The sequence below is a fragment of the Amphibalanus amphitrite genome, unplaced genomic scaffold (assembly GCF_019059575.1).
Source record: "Amphibalanus amphitrite isolate SeventyFive unplaced genomic scaffold, NRLGWU_Aamphi_draft 002025F_arrow, whole genome shotgun sequence".
Lineage (NCBI taxonomy): Eukaryota > Metazoa > Arthropoda > Thecostraca > Balanomorpha > Balanidae > Amphibalanus > Amphibalanus amphitrite.
Window position 1 is genome coordinate 19,893 of NW_024883518.1, and position 19,330 is coordinate 39,222.

Genomic DNA, 19,330 nt, shown 5'->3' on the forward strand with positions numbered 1-19,330 from the left:
CGGCCCCGTGCCTCCTTGGCCAAGAAGCAAGATTCTCGACTCCACCCAAAGAAGCTGCGTGTTTGAATATGCTGAATTCCCAGCCAAAGACACACCAATCCGACTGAAGGATGAGCCAAGTCTTGGAGAAGAAGATGGCTAGTCGCATCGTCAAATCGAACATACCCCACCGTTGGCCGCTGGCCTTTCAAACTCCAATCTGAGTAATATATGCATGTAGGTATATTGACTACCATAGTTTCGTACAGTCATTACCGTGATATATGCTCGTCAAGATACACACTCGCCGAATCAATGATACACAAATCGTGCAAATCACCTCAGACAGATAACAAGTCATCCGTAAAACATCAGCGGTGTTCAGACTGTTGCATCGCCGGGGGCGCCCGCGCGCAGCGCCGGCACCGGTGTGTGTTTGTGTGAGCTCGTGCGCCAGGCACCAGATTGTGAGGGTGGGGTGGGGTGGAGGGGTGAATTGGCCGACACAGGGGACGCTGATGAGTACCGGAGCGGTCGAGCGACCTGCGCTCGTCCGTTGAGCAGGCAAGATTGGTTTCTCACACTGGCGATGTGTGTATCTTTGAAAAGAGGTCCGCGGTTCAACTCAGCACGTGACTAACGTAAAAATACAACTACCGACGCTCGGAGGCATCGCCGATGACCCCTCGAAGTCCCGGTTGACCTCGCAGGGTCAAGTTGACCCCAGAGGCACATCGGAGGCGCGTCAAAGCATCACACTCATTACAAACACGCATAAAAATCAGACTGGGATGCCCGTCCCCTAACTCGCACGATGGATATCAAAGTAAATTATACTTATACATATGGTCTCCAATCAGACTTCCACGCAAAGCAAACATTCACACCCCGCTTCGAAAACGAAGATCCAACATCACTCCGTCATCACACAGTCACTCAACGTCGTAAAGGTTTCGGTAAAAATGATTGACTCTGGGGTTGAAGGAACGCACAGCGAATCCTTTTGGGTCGGACAAAATTACAACAAACTCGCTCAACAATCAACACTCGACACACGGACAAAAAAGACTTGAGGTCACCCATGAACAGGGGAATAGGTCCCGGGAAGACATGGTAAGGCACTCGAACGCCGCCAAAACCGACGTGTGGTGGTCTGACGACTGAGGGATAAAACTCGGAACACCCGACCTGCCACCACACACCGCACGCAGTCGTGAGGTGAAGTGTGACCTGGGCCGGCGCAAGGAGAGGTCTCATTGAGCGGTATGGGGCAACGGTGGCGAGTGAGGTAACGGGACAAGGAGAGCAGACACGCCCTCGGTTTCCGATATCCGGCAGAAGACGACCGAAGGTAGGTACCACCAGTTACACTCAAAACCGACAAACATGTCTGAACCAGACTTCTAGACAACCATCATACACACATGTCTGAACCACAGTTCCAGGCAAACATCAGACATACTGATATGTCTGCATGAGACATCCAGACATCCACAAAATCTGCAGACATCGCAACATCACATCAGACACCCCATAGCAAACACAAGCAACTACACACAAGAAAGGGATCAACACACATCTTGTCCACGGAAGATGTACATCACTCTTCACAATCATTTCAACTTGCCCATACATCGGCGACCTTAGCAGTATACGTTGCGAGAACATCATACGCAAGGCACTTGGACAAAGCACGGCACTTCGTCGATCAAGCAGGAAACGAGCAACGAAAAAACGGGCGAGCGAGCTGGAAACGAAAAACCAGAAAACGGCGCAGCGAGCTGGGAACGGCGGACGAGCAGGAAACGGCAGACAAACAAGCACACAGCGACAAGGCACGCTTAGTGTAAACGTGAACAGTGGCTGTCAATAGACCAGTTTTCGGGACCCTCCGTGAGGTGAAAAAAAAAACACGCAAGAACCGACAGTAAGAAAATGCGACTGATATGGAGGGGAATTTCACGAAGCGTAGCGGTAATGTTGTCGATTTGTTGGTGGCAATTGTACATTCGTTCTTCAAAGGAAATGTGTATGGTTGCTGGGATACGCATTCAGCCACCGGGGAGGTAAATAGAGAAAAGAGCGCCACCAGAAGTCCGCGAGCCGACAACAATTTGCAGATAACCAGAATACCACGCGAACAAGAAGGAAGGCTTCACGTTTGGCCGTCACCATCGCAGCCAAACAAACTGTGGAATGTCTACCCACTCTCTCATTGCACACACGCAAACCGACCGGAATAAAGCTTTACGAAATTGCAGAGCAGCGCGCGCGCACGCACTGTTCGATCGAGCACCTTCGGGGAGCGCGGGGTGAGCCGGAACGTGTACCAGCCTCCGCCCAATGCCTAGCGACTACAATAATCGTATGCCCGCGGGAATCCATCGACGCGAAGGGTCATAAAACGAAACCGCGCGTGGAAGCAATGACTCAAACTCTCGCGATAAACGTTCTCACGTGCGTTAACCTGCCCGGATCTTCCTAAACGCAATCTGTGCCCTGCCAGGTCTCACGCTTAACACAACGCGTGACACGAGGCATTCTAACTGAAACGCCACAAAAGCATTTCAATAAAACCTAGCTAGCTTGACCTTAAACATAACCACAATCCAACATACTTTCATGCTCTCAATCCACCTCCCCACCTCTCTCAAAAATCCCCCACCACATCCACACATTAACTGCTCTTAAACATCTTAAACATAACTGTGCCTGTCCTACCCACTCAAGCATAAACTCTACCTAAGTATGGAAGCGCTTATTCACGCGCGCGAGGGCTCCAATCGCCAATGCTGTGCCGATCTCGCCCAGATCTACGCCGGATGCGAGGAGAGCGCGCAGCTCGCGTCTCACGCGGCGCGCGAACCTCCGCGACATTGTACTACGTCCCCGCAAAAGATACAAATACTACAACTACCTCTACCGAATCGCGTCCCGGCCGGAGCCAGCCGACTGGACGTGTTCGCTCGCCGCGAACGAGGCTAACGAAAAGCCTCCTTAAAATGTTGTACCTCAGTATATAATGCCTGCTGTCCTGCCCTTGAAATAACCGTGGGTCTGTATCATAGCAATCACGACGGGGTGATTTCTACGCTCAGCTACGTGGCCGAATCTACGGCGCAGCGTGGGCCGGTGGACCTGCGAGCCGCCGCTCAGCGGGGTCGCTCCAATTCCGCCAGTTTGTCTCTGTTTGTATGTGTGTTTGTAGGGGTGTACGCGAGTTTGCGTTTGAAGTCACAGCGCTCGACTTGGAAACGCACCGCCAGCAGTGTCCCAGTCGGCAGCTGCTGGATCCCGATACCGGATCCAGAGGCGGATCCACCGCGACCCCACAGGGATCCAGTAAAGTCAATGCATCCCGGCACATCCAGGCATGCCCAGGTACCATCAAACCTGACACGGATCAAACTCCCGACGTCAACCAGAGGCTGAGACATACCCGAGAACCCTGTAGAGTCTCATTTGAGAACCCAGTGAGATTTCATCTGAGAGATCTCAGCCAGCTCTTCTGAAAACCCTGACGAGTCTCATCTGAGAACCCTCTACAGTCTCATCTAAGAACCCAGTAGGATCTCATCTGAGAACCATCTCTGACCAGGATTCTCGGGCGTCTCCGCGGCCCCGGAGCGTCCCACCGGTCTCCTGCGGTCCTCCCGGAGTCCGTGTATCTCCGGGCGGTTCGGAAAACCCGGTGGGTTCTCCGGGGCGCTATTCGGACGCCGTCTCGATAGCCGGGGTGCTCCGGGAAGCCGGGGTGTTCAGCGCGCACCCGTGCACACTCCGCTTGTGGTACTTGAGGTTACCTGAGGGGAGGAGAACGGCAGGTGTCAAAATAGTCCGGAGAAGACGGGAAAAGTGCAACCCTAACTGAAAAGGCTTTGATAAATTTAGTCCAAAACATGCGCTGCATGCAACAAGGGAAAGGACAAATTTTCTTTTAGAATTATTGGGTAGATAATATTGATCGGCTTCACTCCACAAAGAATGGTTTCTAATGGCATGTTTCGCAATGTAAAAAAAAAATATTTGACCTTTTCAAATTCTCTTTATGTTCACCTTCCCCCGGGTGTCCCTAGTTCTGCCGTCCAAAGCCAAAACACCGTATGGGCCATTTTTTCCGAAATAAGGTTTTTGATACCAGGACAATCCATTTTTGACGCTGCGTTTAGCTGTACCATTTATAGTTTTGTATCAAAAATATATTTTTTATTATATTCGATAAGGTATTATGGCTTTTGTGGATAAACCATGATTAAGCTACTTGGTGCCACCAAAATGCCGTATGGAGTGTGATTGTGAAATTCATCAGTTGTTTCAAGTCGTCAACTCATGCCAAAACACCGTATCACAGCAATGTGGTCTTTTGGCCTTGGCGGACGCTGAACCTATCCACTTCATGCCACCGTTTCACGTGCGATGCGGTCTTCTGGCTTTGATTTCGAACGAGATTTCCGACAAAACCAGTGACAAAAACACCGTATTGACTGATATGCGGTATTTTGGCATAGGTTGGTGTCGGTAAATCCCCATCACCTTGAGTTACACTCTTTTGGCACGAATGATTCAACGTGTTTCGGATATAAGCTACCCAATATGAAATTCATGACAAAATTGACGGCGAGAATAATAACGACACAATTTTTAGAGGAATAATATTTAAAGATGTAAGCCGTTAGAGCAATTAACCTGCCACACTATCACGTGGGCGAAGTGGCTCAGATCGAGGCTGCTCTGAATGCAGCAAACAGGCGGTTCACCTCACTTCAGGCAAGGATGCCAGTGGCGAATATCGAAGAGAGGCCGATCGTGATTGGGCTGACGACGGGGTGACGGTGACGGTGTCAGTATGATGAAAGAGGTGATGATACATACGATTAGGTCTGGCCATGCTCCTTCGTCCCTGGCTTACGTGTCTTCAACTGAACAGCGTGGCAATGCCCGAGAACACCCGCAGCGTCAGAAAGGACTGTTATCATGTGGTGTCCGTTTGCATCGTCTGGAAGGTGTAGCCGGACGTTGAACTGGTGGAGATATCTGGTATTTACTTTTTGCTTGCAACTTGGGTCTTTCACACAGTCCAAAAGTGGACGCTGATGGATGCTGTTCAGTGTTCAGTGTGCAATCGAACCACCTCACAATCCAGACTGACGCTAAAGTCGATCTAACCTGAAAACACCGGCATGAATGCCGATGTCGTAGCCGTGCCAGGTAAGTTAACCCAAAACCGAAGGGGCATTCCACGTCAAATCAAACACCGAAATCCGTCATCCCCTTCGATTTTTCTGAAAATTTGTAGGCAGACTGGGCATGGTTCAAAACTGAGTTACGTATAATATTTTCGAAATTTGATAAAGTATCGCTGAGATATAGGTCATCGAATATAGCCAAAAATGCCACACATCAATTTTTTAAATGTCTATAACTCTGGTTCCTTTTCTGGTATCAAAATGATATTAACAGGGTCTTGTAGGCAATTGATAAGGCTTTGATTTTTAATTATAAAATTAAATTGAAGTGACCTTGAAATGCATTTGACCTTGAATTAAAACAGAAAAATTTCAATAGCAAAAAACACGTCACCTTCGATTCGGGTAATTTTTACATATTATGTCCGTCACAATGTTCCTAACCATATGTGAAAAAATTGGAGTGGGCCATTCATAACTCTCGCGGCAAACGCCGTTTTCATGCATCAACATCACGCAACCGCGCGTGACCTTGAAAGACAGAGTCAAGACATGCTTGCTTGTGTACACTTTCTGAAATGAATTATTGCTAATTAGTGATATCCCAAACTCTGCGAGAATGGAAATACATAGTCATCGTAGTCAAGCATTCAAGTTCCATAGTAAAAGTGTCTCAGGCAAACGGTATTTTGCGGTGAATTTTGAGCCGTGTGGAAATGCATCATGAAGCCAAAAATTCAACGAAAACATTATCACGCAACGATATCTTCACGTCTTTTTATCTTCACTATACGAAAGAATATACATTTTTGAGTATTTATGGGGAATTTCTAGTTAATCCAATAATAAATATGGCAGTTAAAGACCTGCTAAGAGTAACATGTCGCCGGCTGAGGCGGGATCGGCAGACGCGGGAAACGCAGCAATCACAATTTTGTGTTTACACGTTCATATTTCAATTGTTTACCAGCCGATTTTCAAAATTCTTACACCATAAGATTGCCTGTACATTTCTTAGTCTTCTCACAAAATTTGACGCGAATCGAACGTAATCAGCGGTAAGGAGCGCGATGTAAAGACGGAACCGTTCCATTCCGTCCCGGCACAGTCTACAATTCAGGCGGCGGCTAGCGGTCGGCGCCGGCTGCCGAGTCGCCGCGTCGCCGCGGCGACAGGATGTTCACTTTACACCGCTATTACTAGACCAGTTGTGAACCGATTTTCTTCTTGCTTGCACGATGAGATGTGCAATTCAATTTTGGACAGGTAGCTATAACTAATTTCGCATTAATACTATGAGATATTGGCGAAAAACAGGAGGGGTGGGGCGAAATTCACTCTTTCCCCTCCACTGCGCGTGCTAACATACGTTTGCATATGTGCCATTTTCTTCAAAACTTATGAATGGCCCACTCTAATTTTTTCAAAGGTTGTTAAGAATATGGTAGGCAATAAAATATATGAAAATTAGCCAAATCGAAGGTGACGTGTTTTTTGCTATTTCAATTTTTGTGCTTAAGAACAGAGTTAAGCAAATTTCAAGGTCACATATTTAAGTAGGTGCAATTCTAAACGAATGCTTAAGAAATTACCTAAACAGTAAGGTTTATTTCATTCAAATCAAACAAGTACAACCAAAGTTATGGTCGTTCAAAAATATAAAGATGCAACATTTTGTAAAAATTCGATGCCCTATATTTAGAAGACCTGTGGTCAGAATGTGCAAAAAACATCAATGTAATATTCGGGGCGACACAGGAACTCGCTCACAAATTTATAATGAAATCGCTGATGGTAAGGTGCAAAACAGCCGATTTTTGTTCGATTTGACGTGGAATGCCCCCGAATCAGAAATCAGTTGGTTTCGGTACCTATGAAAGCGGCCAGTGAACGCTTGAATATGCGTGGAACTCAGACTTTCCTATAACTAGAAGATGGCAAAACTTCCGTTGCTTCATTTAACTATTTTTAGCACGTTCTTCTTAATGTAGCCAATTTGTAGAAAATCCCGATGTACGCATCAAACGTTCGCCCCCTCGGCTTGTCTTCAGTCTCCGACTCTCCGTCATCAAACACATTCCGCTCTCCCCTTTGTAGACTGGGTGAAAGTCCCAAGTTTCAAGCAAAAAAGTGATGCAGCCACGTCCAGATATCTCCACCAGTTCAACGTCCGGCTACACCTCCCAGACGATGCAAACGGACACCACATGATAACAGTCCTTTCTGACGGTGCGGGTGTTCTCGGGCATTGCCACGCTGTTCAGTTGAAGACACGTAAGCCAGGGACGAAGGAGCATGGCCAGACCTAATCGTATGTATCATCACCTCTTTCATCATACTGACACCGTCACCGTCACCCCGTCGTCAGCCCAATCACGATCGGCCTCTCTTCGATATTCGCCACTGGCTTCCTTGCCTAAAGGCTAAAGTGAGGTGGGCCGCCTGTTTGCTGCATTCAAAGTAGCTTCGATCTTATTTACTTTGCCCACGTGATAGTCTGACAAGTATTGCTGAAATGCCTTTGACCCTAGAACATTCCCCTAATTATTCGTGAATTTTGTCGCCAACTCCATATAGACCCGCCTATTTCCTACACATGATGCAGCATCGATGATTCCGAATGCTGGCAATTGTCGATGGATAATTCCATCATGTAAACTGTATGCTTCAACTTTACCGTAACTTGGAGGTCATCCAAGCCAAAACACCGTATTGGGGCATAAAACGCGATACGGTGTTTTTGCTTCGCGAAAAGGCACGAAATTAAAATACAAACCAAGCCAAAACACCATATCGAATGCTAAGTAAAATGATAATGATTACTATGAAATTTGAATAAATGTATCAATTCTGCAAGATCAGACAATTCTAATGGTCTTTTTCCTATCACGGAATGTTGATTCCTTCACATAGAAATCACACCTCAAAGTAAGAAAGCTTAAAATCGTTCTCCTGTAAAATTTGAAAAACCTGGGATGCGGTGTTTTGGCTTTGGACGGCAGAGTTATGATCAATCCTTCCCTTCATCCCTCTCTCCCACCCCTCCTCCCTCCCCATTCCCCTATCCACAGTACCCACCTCTGGCAGGGAACGAAGCGTCACAGAGATCGCATCTGAACGGCTTCCTCCCCAGATGCACGTTCTCGTGCTCAATCAGCGTCTGCTTCTGGGTGAAGCGCTTGTTACACATGGTGCAGCTGTACGGCTTCTCGCCGGTATGGATCAGCACGTGGATCTTGAGGTGGTCCTTCCGACTGAACCGTTTGCCGCAGAGAACGCAGGGGAACGGACGCTCGCCCGTGTGGATACGCTCGTGACGGTTCAGGTGCTCCTTGGCTTTGAAGGTCTCGCCGCAGTAGCGGCACGTGTAGGGACCCTGTTGGTTGGGAGAGCGTCAGAAACTGGACGGGCTGGTTTTAGCAAAGATGTTCCGAAAGTCAAGTTCGTATTTCGTTCAGGGTGCATACACTTCAATTTTGAAAATGACTTTAACAAGGTCCACATTTAATGTCGAGACGTGCAGCACGTCTTCAAGTGACATATCTCTCACAAATAGCATGCATGCAATCTGATTCGCATGACAGTCTTTGAAATGCACACTGAATACAGGGAACTCGGCCAATCAGGTCCAGTCGGAGTTAACTTCCTTCCTCCCGCCTCCCACTTCCCGTACCCTTCTGGCTCCCTCCCATAGGTGGAACATTGCGCCGAACTGTGGCCGGTGCTCGGGCGCAGCAAATCCGCCGCCGCCCTAGCGGTGACCTTGACCTCCACAGTCTGGTGCGGCTCCAAAGCCAAGCCGGCGTGGAATTGGGACTGAGCTCGAGCACCCACAGCTCGGCACAAAGTTCCACCGATAATCCCCATTCTCCCTTTCGCTCCACCTTCCTTAAACTCCACCCCCCTCCCCCGTACCTTTTTGGCTCCGCCGGTGCCCGCCCGGGGCGATGCCAGCTGCGCGATCAGACTCTGTATGTGAGCGTTATCCATGCCACCGGAATCCATCGGCGCCCCTCCGAGCAGACGGGCGCCCGTGGTCAGGGGCGCCGGGGGCGCCGGACTGGGCGCCTGGGCGCCGCCGCTTGCCGAGCTGCTGTCACCAGAGTCCGGACACGAGTCTGGAATAAAGGGGAAGGGCAGGGGCGAGATGGTTTAGAGCTGCGGCAGTAAAGAAGTTTGCTGAGGTAGTAAAGCGATTTCCTAAGGCGGTAAAGTGGTTTGCTGGGGCGGTAAAGCGGTTTGCTGGGATGGCAAAGCGGTTTGTTGGAGCAGTGAAGCAGCTTGCTGTATGTCAGGTAGTGCTGTAAGTACAGAGCATGAGTATTTTGACCTTGGTGAACTGAATTCCAAGACTGGATACATTAAGATGAGGCATGGTCAAAAACTTGTCCAATCTCGTTGCTGCATACTTTTTGAAGGAGTGTGGGTTAGATAACTTAAACACAAACGTTCAGTACTCAACTAGAAAATAACTTTTTTTCTGGGTGGGTAGTTCTAAGTTTTAGGAAACTCCCGGTAAGATGATTCGAGTCAAAGTTACGTAAAAACAAGGCATAACCGCGGTCAGAATTTCCACCAGCTAACAAGTCTGAATGTCACCCACGACACAGGCAAATTTTGAGAAAACCCATCTACCTACATCTTACTGGAAATTACATGGTTGTTGATTTAATGGGATTTAAACAGATAATTCAGCAGGGAAAAACAACAACTGTCAAGGCCAAGTCCAAGATGAGCACGCGATACAATCATTCACCCCAGTGAGCAAAAACAACATAATCAACTATCAGGTAATGCACAACATTCCAGGAAAATACGCCACTAACAACACATTATGCAATGCGCATTGCTTATTGTGGGACCAGGATTCGCCAAAGAAGACACACGGAAAGAAAATTTTCGTACACATGACGCCAAATGAAACGAATGAATACCATTCGGCACTCAGTGATTACTGATTGCTCTATTTCTCAAACAAACAAAACCAGCCAAAGGTGGCTAAAACAGCCCATTTAAACACGCGGTTTGACCATTGCGACCTACCGGTAGCCATGGACGTTTCTCCTTGTACCTCGTCTTCCTCCGTCTTAATCTGAAAACACAAATCAAACATGATGCTACTGAAAATACAGCACATTAACTGCCAGAAAGACACACAGAATTACGCAGCCAATTCTACCAACGGGAAAACATCGGCGGCCGCAGAGAAAAAATGCAGAAGAAACTGCAGGGATGCGGAGCCGTGGAAATTTCAGACGGCTCCGGCTCCGGCTCCGGCTCCGGAGAAAAAAATCGGCTCCGGCTCCGGCTCCGGGTGAAATGTATTGGCGGCTCCGGCTCCGGCTCCGAGTAAAATGATCCGGCTCCGGCGGCTCCGGCTCCGGCTTCTACTCAGTACATCCCCCATGCGATCAATTAAATACGGGTGGAAGAAAAAAGGCGATGGGATTGGTATTCGTTGCTTCTGTATTTGCATAACAATGCTATTTTGAATACCACATTGTTTTACGCCTTGTACTGTCAAACCGAACTAGGTAAATAATTGTTTCCTCTTAAGAAAAGGAGCCGGAGTCGCCCCTTTTTTGACGGCTCCGGCTCCGGGCTATATTGTTTCACGGCTCCGGCTCCGGCTCCGGGCAAAATATGCCGGCTCCGGCTCCGGCTCCGCATCCCTGGAAGAAAGCATACATCACTTTGTTCGCAATTTCGTTAACTTTACCATACAAATGCAGTATGCCATTGTTAGCGTGTCAGTATGCTAATGCCAGCACGTCAGTCTCAGTATCGAGGTGTCAGTCTGTCAGTATCAAGGTGTCAAGAGTGTCGACGCATCAGCAGCAATTATAGTGCATCAGTATCGGTGTGCCAGTATATCAGCATCAGTATCTCTCCCATAGGTACCGATGTACAGCATCAGTATCTCTCTCACACCCATGTAATCAGATTGCCAAATCAGTGTCACTGTGTGTTAGTGTCAGTTCATTCATTGTGTCAGAAGCCCATGTCACTGTCCGTATCTCTCCCATTCATACCGATGTGATGAGCGGCATGGCTCCATCCTCGGACGTATCATCTTCCTCCTCGGGCGTGGTGCGAGGCGAGTCCTGGGGCGCCGACTCACGTTCCGAGGTGGTCGCTCCCAGCTGTGAGAGAGGCGGGGAAGAGAGCGGGTTAGTGAGGAGGGTGAGAGAGAGAGAGAGAGAGAGAGAGAGAGAGAGAGAGAGAGAGAGAGAGAGAGAGAGAGAGAGAGAGAGAGAGAGAGAGAAGAGGAGAGGAGAGGAGAGGAGAGGAGAGGAGAGGAGAGGAGAGGAGAGGAGAGGAGAGGAGAGGAGAGGAGAGGAGAGGAGAGGAGAGGAGAGGAGAGGAGGGAAGAGAAGGAAGAGCTTAAGATAGGGTGCAAAAGACAGCGAGGATATGAAAGTCGACTGACGCAACTAAAGACAGGGGTGATACATGAAAGAAAGACAACAAGAAAGAAGCAATGACTCCAAAACAGAAAATATGTAACATTTTTCGACGTATTATCAACACAAACCGAGGGTTGCGTTCAATGCACCGAATTTCATCTGCCTCCCTGCACTTCTTGCAACACCTCCACCTAGCCTAGCTCCATGATCCTTGCTGCCTGTCTTGTTTTCTTTGCACCTATCTCCATATTTATCCCCTCCTTCATTATTCCTCTATACAAAACACATTGCTCGCTCGTCCTCCTCTAGTACTTCCTTTCCAAACATCTCCCTCGACCCGTACCTTATTGAGCAGCGGCAGTCTCAGTGTATCCAGTACTGCCGGCGGCGGTGGGACCCCCATACTTAGCGCAGTGCTCAGCGCCAGCGGCCGCGCGCCGCCATCGGTCAGCAGCGCCGCCGGCGGGCCCTTGCTGGGTGTACTCAGAGGCGGAGAGGGGTACGGGTGGAGGTCGGGGTCGGCGCCGGGCCGCGGCTCGCTGCCGCCGCCTACACTGGCCAGACCTTTGATCTGGAGGTCAGTGGCCGTGCGGAGCAGGTCTGTAAGGAGAGGGGGCGTTAGTGAGCCAAAGAGAAAAGGGCAACGTGTCATCATGTCAACATGAAGACATGAATATTGGCGTAACAGACGATCACTTACCATTCATCATCTTCTATCTTTTCTCGTTCATGGGTACTAGTTGCCTCTGCTTCTTTCTATTCATTTATTTATTCCGGCACAATTTCACACAGTAACAGTTTTTAGCTTGATCAGTTTTACCCTCTCTCATCCACATGTCTTTTTCTTTCCAGCTTATTTCTTTTCCAGCTTATCTCCCACCATCCCTCCCTCTCCCCCTGCTCCCTCCCTCTCTCTCTCTCTCTCTCTCTCTCTCTCTCTCTCTCTCTCTCTCTCCTCCCTCTCTCTTACCGGGCAGCTGATCCTGTCGCACATGTGCCTCTCCTCTGTAGATATACTGCAGCAGCAGGTGCAGTTCTGCCGCCGACACTCCCCGCAGGAAAACCACCGGGTGCTTACAGGGGTTCCGCTCGAGGATATCGCGCAGGTAGGGCGAACACGCCGAGAGCACCAGCTTGTGGGCGAGGAAGGTGCGCCCCTCGGCCGCGAGAGTTACATCCGTGAAGGCCTCCTGTCGGGGAGAGAGAAGGGGAGTGAGAGGGTTGCATCAGCGAGGGCTTCCCATCACGAGGAAAGACATATCAATGGGTAACATCGGAAGGTTTTGTGAAGGTGAAGGCTCTGTGAGAACATAGGTGAAACTGGGGACTTCTCTTAAACTTGGAAATGTTTCGGAATGATCTTGTGATATTTAATTGATCGCCGCTTTTTGAAGACGGGTTAGATTCCCATCCCTTTCCCTGTAATGATGTGTTCAAAACTAATGTAAGATTCAAGTTAAATTCAAGCGCGAAACTCTTTGACTTTGTATGCTTAATTGACCATTGGGCGATAGCTTCATTTCTGCTGAGCTAGACAGCAGACACGATGCGTTCTGTTCTCCGCACACAACCACCTGTAACATTCCAATAGTCCAGAGTCTGTTCAAACAATGACCGTTGAAATTCCACAGGAACGGCCGGGTCCAACATCTAACCGAAACATCTCCACACACAGCCCCTCGTCACTTGTCCTACCCCGGCGTTTGAACCCCAACCTGTTTCCAAGGACACATACTTCAAACCCAAGCTTATTCACAGCCACCTCGTATTCATCAACAGGTCCTCGGCAACAGAATGCATACAAAAAGATGCATATGTCATGGCACACCAAACAGAACTATCCTGATGAGTATGCAGGGGGCTTGGCAATGGATATTTCAATGGCCCCTCATCCTGTATTCCCATCGGTTCGGCCACGTAGCGGGGCGGCTGAAAACCAATTAAAGTGTCCAGCGGTGCGTGCGAAATGCCACCATCAGGGACTATTGTACTGGGAGTTTCCGGCCGGGAGGTACGGCTGTGGTCGGAGGCCCGTGGGGTGCCATGGAATATTTGGCACCGCCGTAGTAAATACTCGTACCTGACCTTGCGAGCGTTGCGAAGCATGTTTGAGAGATGGGCCCCCCACGAACGGCGCTACGTACTTTGTCCCATGTAAAATTGTTTAGCGGTCATTAACGTAAAATTACAACATACTACAAGGTTAACGAGCCCGAACATTTTTTTTTTTTGCATTTTACTGATAAACCCCATCACGAAACACAAGTCGATTGACACAAAACACATAAATGCCACTGATTGGGCTCAATCCTTTCCACTGTCGCCCCTTCCCTCTCTAATGCAGCACAACGCTTCTCCTGTTCCCCACCTTTCTTTTCAATACTGGACGACCGTGCGTCACGCCGTACCACCCCCTTCCCCTCCGCTCCGCCGCCCCCTTCCCCCTCCTCAAGGCTCAGCCCACAGTCCACGAATCCCGAAGCAAACAAGATACCCCGTAGTCCCTCGACTCTGCTCGGTCACTCCCCTGTCCTGAACCCACTCTACCCAATCTACGGAGCCCCCCCCCCAGCTCTCCACTAGACCACTCCCGCGATACTCTACCCCGACCGCGGAGGTCCGCAGCCCCACGGAGCCGAGCCGGATACGGTATTTGTTTACGCCCCACAGAGCGCACAGACCCAGTGTTCCACCGAACCCGATGAACTGGGGTCCACATACTGGCCAAACGGCCTGACCGAACAGCCTGGCGAGTGGCGAAACAGTCTGGCGAAATATGCCTTAGGCGTGTCACCTCAGAACACGGTTTTGGGAATGCAAGCACTTTAGTTGAAAGAGCATAGATGAATGTAGTGAGAGTTGATTCTTACGATGATAGTGCGAGGATGAATTCAGGTTGACGGTGCTGCGAAAATGAAGTTATATGAGCTATTCAGATGTCTTGTAACGTTGATGGCTCGTTGAGCTTTCCAACGATGTTCGGAGCGTCTGATTAGTGTTACGTTGCGTGAACAATGTCATGTGATCAAACCAAATACGCATCAGCCGATTACAGAGGTCACTGAACTATTCAACGACGAGCTAATGTCTGCCAAATAAACACCCAATATCTAACCATCCAACAGAAGCCGAATGTCGCAATTCCCCGACCCAAGGCCACACCTTTCCATCACTATTCCCCTGGGCCTGCGGAGATATCCAATTTCCGACCCGTCTCAAGGTTCCCACTACCGTCCGCCCCAATATCCCCGGCGACAGAACGAGCACCGCATCGTCCCGCATAACCTTGAGACAGCGAAATAATACCATTATTAATTATCTACGAATGAGCGCGTCGCGGAACATGGGAGCAGCGTCATATGAATGGATCAACAAATGTACGACTGCGATAGCCGAAAACCGTCGAAGGAGCGCATTAACGTAGAAGTCATAAACTCATTCCCATGTCAACCATTTCAGCACCACGAATAGCACTCATCTTTGGCCAAAAATAGCAGGAATGAAACAAAGGTTACAAACGCACAAAATGACTAATAATATCGTAAGCGCACGTTGCCGATTACACGGCATCATAAGTCATAACATGCAATGCTAGCGTGCATTTTCGACACCTATCTAGCAGCGCAATGTTGAGAAGAGTGGATTATTTTCCATGGATCATGTTGTGAAGTGTCAACACAACCCTAATGGCAAAACACTCGCACTTATGTGAGATGGAAGGGGGGGGGGGGGTACTGGAAGATGATGAAAATGCTTCAGTGTTTTGTAAATAGCCTACAAAATACAAAATGCAGGCTGCGACCAACTCCCATCATCAATGGTTAAGCAGACAATATACCTTTCCATGGAGAGACACAAGGCTGCTTCACCTCAGCTCTGCTTGGTAAGACGCCACATTTTAGTGATGACATGCTAGTGTAAGTTTTGGTGTTTGGAACAAACAAACAAACAAACGAACCAACAAACCAGCCAACCCACCAACCAGCCAACAAACAAGCTGTAATTGTCATTCTGTATGTGCAAGGCTTGTAATGTCAATACATACATACATACATACATACAAACAGCACCTACCTGATCCAGCAGTTGGCCGAAGACGTCAACAAAGTTGGACTGGTGGTTGTTCCATTTCAGTAGGAACTGGTCCATAGCCACAGCTGGGCTGGCTGCTAGGCCTGATAAAGAAAACATGTCTGTCAGAAGATTTATCCAGAATTGGAGGATCAAAAGCATGCGATAGCATGCTTTTGCATCCGGAAATTCCCATTGGTGGGTCGCTGAAAAAAAGTTCGGCTGAGCCTGTTTGTCAGTATGTATGTGAGTTTGTCCAAGCTTTTTTGGACCTGGAGTCAAAATGTGTGGACCGATCGGGACCAACGTGGTACCGTTCGACTCGTCACCGGCGAGGTAAACTTTTGGTGCTGGCCTCGGTTCGCTCAGTGCTTCGTGGCACATGCTATTCCACTTCAAAGTTTCGGTGACACGAAATTTTTTGTCAAGGCTACAGGTCAACCCGAGGTCACGGACAAAGCCACACTGGCGGGACACATCGGTAACACCTTGAACCAGTTTCCAGGGGGGTCACCGTCTGCGAGGGGTGCAGGCTGCACGTGCTGGTGGCGGAAAGCCGTTTTGACGTGAGGTCCTCTGGCTCAAAGAAATTTTGAGCTATCAACTTCAAAATCGGTTCAATTGTAGTCCCAGGCAAGGCCTCCAAAATAGTGCACATTTGGTTGAGCTAAACTCTGTGGTGCATGAGCTATGCACGTGCAAGCCGATTGCACCCCTTCGTACGTTGCCACGCCTGCAGGGTAAACGGCGGCTCTAACTGGTTCAAAACTTGCAGGTCATAAGAAAAAATGCATTGAATCTTGACATTTCGGCGAGATAATATCCAAGGGGTGCAAGCTGCGCGTGCGGGGGGCGGTTAACGGTTTTGACGATGGATCCTCTGATCACGGGAAACGTCGAGATAGCGACACAAAAGTCGGTACACTGATAGAACTAGACACAATGACACATGCTACAGGATGCTATGAAAATGACTGCACTGGGGTGCCTGGGACATGAACTATGCACGTGCATATCTTACTGCAGGTAGATATCCACACCAATTTCACATGCTTCCAAGCATTTTTTGGATGTTTCGGTTGGTTTCAGGTTCAGTCCAAGCTCAGTCTGGGTTTCGGTAGTTTGGCCCGGTGTGTGCCTTCAGTACCGTACCTCCAATTCTGGCCCAAGGCAACGCAAGAGCGCTGCCGGCATCTAGTATATTGCTCTACCTACAGTCTGAATTAGGAATTCAGGAGCTCCATTCAGAATCATATAGTTGTGAAAACCAACAACCTTCTGCTCTGGATTGGAGGTTATTCAGGCTCTGATTCAGGTCAATGGACTTAATTAATGTTGTGTCTTCGAACTACTGTCCTAAGACTGTAGATGTCAAGAAAGCTGTTGGAAGCAACAAGAGGAAAACAGAAGCTTGCTTGTTTGCCTTACACTTTCAGCTATTAACAACGAGTCTTAAACTTGCCACCTTCACTTTTTTGTGAGCCACTTGGCAAAGTGCCATAGTTTTTGCACCAGCTACCAAAACCAAATAACTACAATACCTACCTATGTTTTTTTCTTGAGTGTTATTTAACACCATCTGGAAGCCATGACAAGTGATAATAAATAATAATACAGATATATCGCAGCTGACACGGCTCAGCAGATTTTTTTTTGCTAGATGAATGAAACCATCATTCAGTCGGTGAAATGAGCCATGCCATTAGCAGTTTCAATTTACAATATACCATAATGATAAGCAATATTCTAATTTAACACAGCACAGTATCTTATATAATATCAAGCTTTGACAGCTTCAATATTACCTAGTAGTATACTATGCAATGATATCAGAGTTCCTAGTCACCTACCGAATACACGTTTCCAATTTTTGTTTATGCCAGCCATGGCAGAACACCAGACATCATTGCTTAGTTCTTTTGTCATAGAAAAATTGGCAGCATCGCAAATATCACAAGTGGCATCAATAAAATACAACAAGAAGAGATGTAGAATCAACAGGTGCGTCAGAAAACCGCGCCAGATTTGTATCACGGCATAATAAATAAGCTTCCCCTAGGCAAACATTCCCCAAAACAAACAATTGACTTTCAGAAAACCTATAAAACACCCTCGATGTATCTTAGGGGGATAAATGGGTTTACAGATGAACAAATGAAAAACCTAACCACGCCGTCGCGTAGCCAAAGGGGCGTGTTCCCCTAGGGGCCCCCTTTCAAAGCCGCTGAAAATGGCTATTCACGACCGAGTCAGGTACCTAAAATATCAGCAAAATGATCACATTGATGCATACCATCAGATAGAGCATGAAATAATGGTGAAGTAACGTCTTACCTTAATTTTTCCCTTATTTGTTTTTGCACCTAGCAACCAGCCCCAGAGGAGCCCTCCGAGTTTTGCGGTTGCTGACCCCACGGGAATGAGAACCTTACACGAAAATTGCTGATTTTTTTCAATTTTTATCATTTTGTTGAATGAAAAAGGCATTAAAAATAAATTTGAAATGGTAAACATCAAATCTATAAACTTCATGATAATTTTGTTTTAAAAACACGACAAGTAATTATTTTCTTCCTACCAGGCAATGTTTGTTTTTGCTGTTCAAGGTCGAGTGTGAGAAGCACACACTAAATTGTACTTGTTTTTCATTATGCTAAAACAATTGAGCAATTTTGGTCAATTTCGGTCAAGATGAAGGCTTTTCATTTTGATTTATCATGAAAATAAATAGCCGGTCCCGTAGCTCAGTTGGTTAGAGCGTTGGACTCCGCGTGGTGAGAGCACGCGTTCCCGGTTATGACAGTCCGGGTTCGAAGCGCGACGGGCGCTCGACATTTATGGGCCTCCTGACAGGTATGGTTGCGGTTGGTGGCAGGCCGTAGCCAGGCGAAGTCAGCGAGGGGACCGGCCGTGCGCGGCTTTGTGCGCACGACTTTGGACTCTAAATTCTGCCATAGAATCGGAATTGCGCGATCGGAGGGTAGAGGGCAGGGTCATCGCAACAAGCTTTGCTTAGCGGTGGGTCTGTCCTTGTGAATCCTTCCCATCAAAAGGTTCGGACTAAATTTATAAAAAAAAAATATGCAACTAAGGTAGCCACGGCTCCTATTGGTTTTTCAAACTACTCTAATGTCAAATGTTTTCATATACTATTGTGAATATGTAAAGCATAGCGATATTTATGCGTATCATTATAATCATTTTTATCATAATTTAGCACCGCTGTAATAACAACAAACGCAAATATGTGCATGCGTGTTATACACAGATGCTCATTGCTCAGAGCCTCGCGAGCGAGAGCTGTACCCAGCTGTATACCTAGGGTAGGTACCTAAACTTCACGGTCATTGCACAATGCACATGAACTTTAATTAAATCGTAGTACCTAATATGTATGACAAAATCAATTGTTCTTGCTTAATTGTTTTTGGTTACGTGGACCAATCACCAAACAAGTGCAAAATCAAATAATATTGTGCCTACCATTTCAGTAAGCGCCCTAGACCAGCTCAGGCTCGAGCCGCGAGGTCGGGAGCAGATGGCAGGCGTGTCGCCGAAGACCCGAGACAGAGGTCAGGCGCGTCGCTGAGCGGACCCGGCAACGGACGGCAGAGCCGTAGGAACTGGGATCACTTTCCGAAATTTATTGGTACGAGGCTCTTGTGGTCAATTTGGACACAAAAGACA

At 48.0% G+C, this 19,330-nt stretch overlaps 1 protein-coding gene across 2 annotated transcripts; it reads right to left on the minus strand.

Moving 5' to 3' along the window:
* Window positions 1–200: 200 nt before the first annotated feature.
* LOC122376122 (zinc finger protein Gfi-1b-like) lies at window positions 201–18,211 on the minus strand. Of its 2 annotated transcripts, none has more exons than XM_043355817.1 (9): window positions 17,978–18,211; window positions 15,647–15,747; window positions 12,543–12,762; window positions 11,916–12,172; window positions 11,198–11,308; window positions 10,209–10,257; window positions 9,081–9,283; window positions 8,244–8,541; window positions 201–3,782 (listed from the first exon to the last, which is right to left on the minus strand). In XM_043355817.1, the coding sequence occupies exons 2-9, from the start codon at window positions 15,719–15,721 to the stop codon at window positions 3,688–3,690; spliced, it is 1,308 nt and encodes a 435-aa protein (XP_043211752.1). In that variant the 5' UTR covers window positions 15,722–15,747; window positions 17,978–18,211; the 3' UTR covers window positions 201–3,687. The 2 variants fall into 2 exon arrangements, with proteins under 2 accessions (XP_043211752.1, XP_043211753.1); XM_043355818.1 differs by lacking the exon at window positions 17,978–18,211 and adding an exon at window positions 17,812–17,861.
* Between the last annotated feature and the right edge of the window lie 1,119 nt (window positions 18,212–19,330).

Bases quoted from the DNA above. Each gene is read 5' to 3' on its own strand.
- LOC122376122 (XM_043355817.1), bottom strand. From the start codon at position 15,721: ATGGACCAGTTCCTACTGAAATGGAACAACCACCAGTCCAACTTTGTT. The intron at 12,763-15,646 runs GTAGGTGCTGTT...TCTCCCCGACAG, and splicing joins TCGGCCAACTGCTGGATCAG to GAGGCCTTCACGGATGTAAC. The intron at 11,309-11,915 runs GTACGGGTCGAG...CCTCTCTCACAG, and splicing joins GACTGCCGCTGCTCAATAAG to CTGGGAGCGACCACCTCGGA.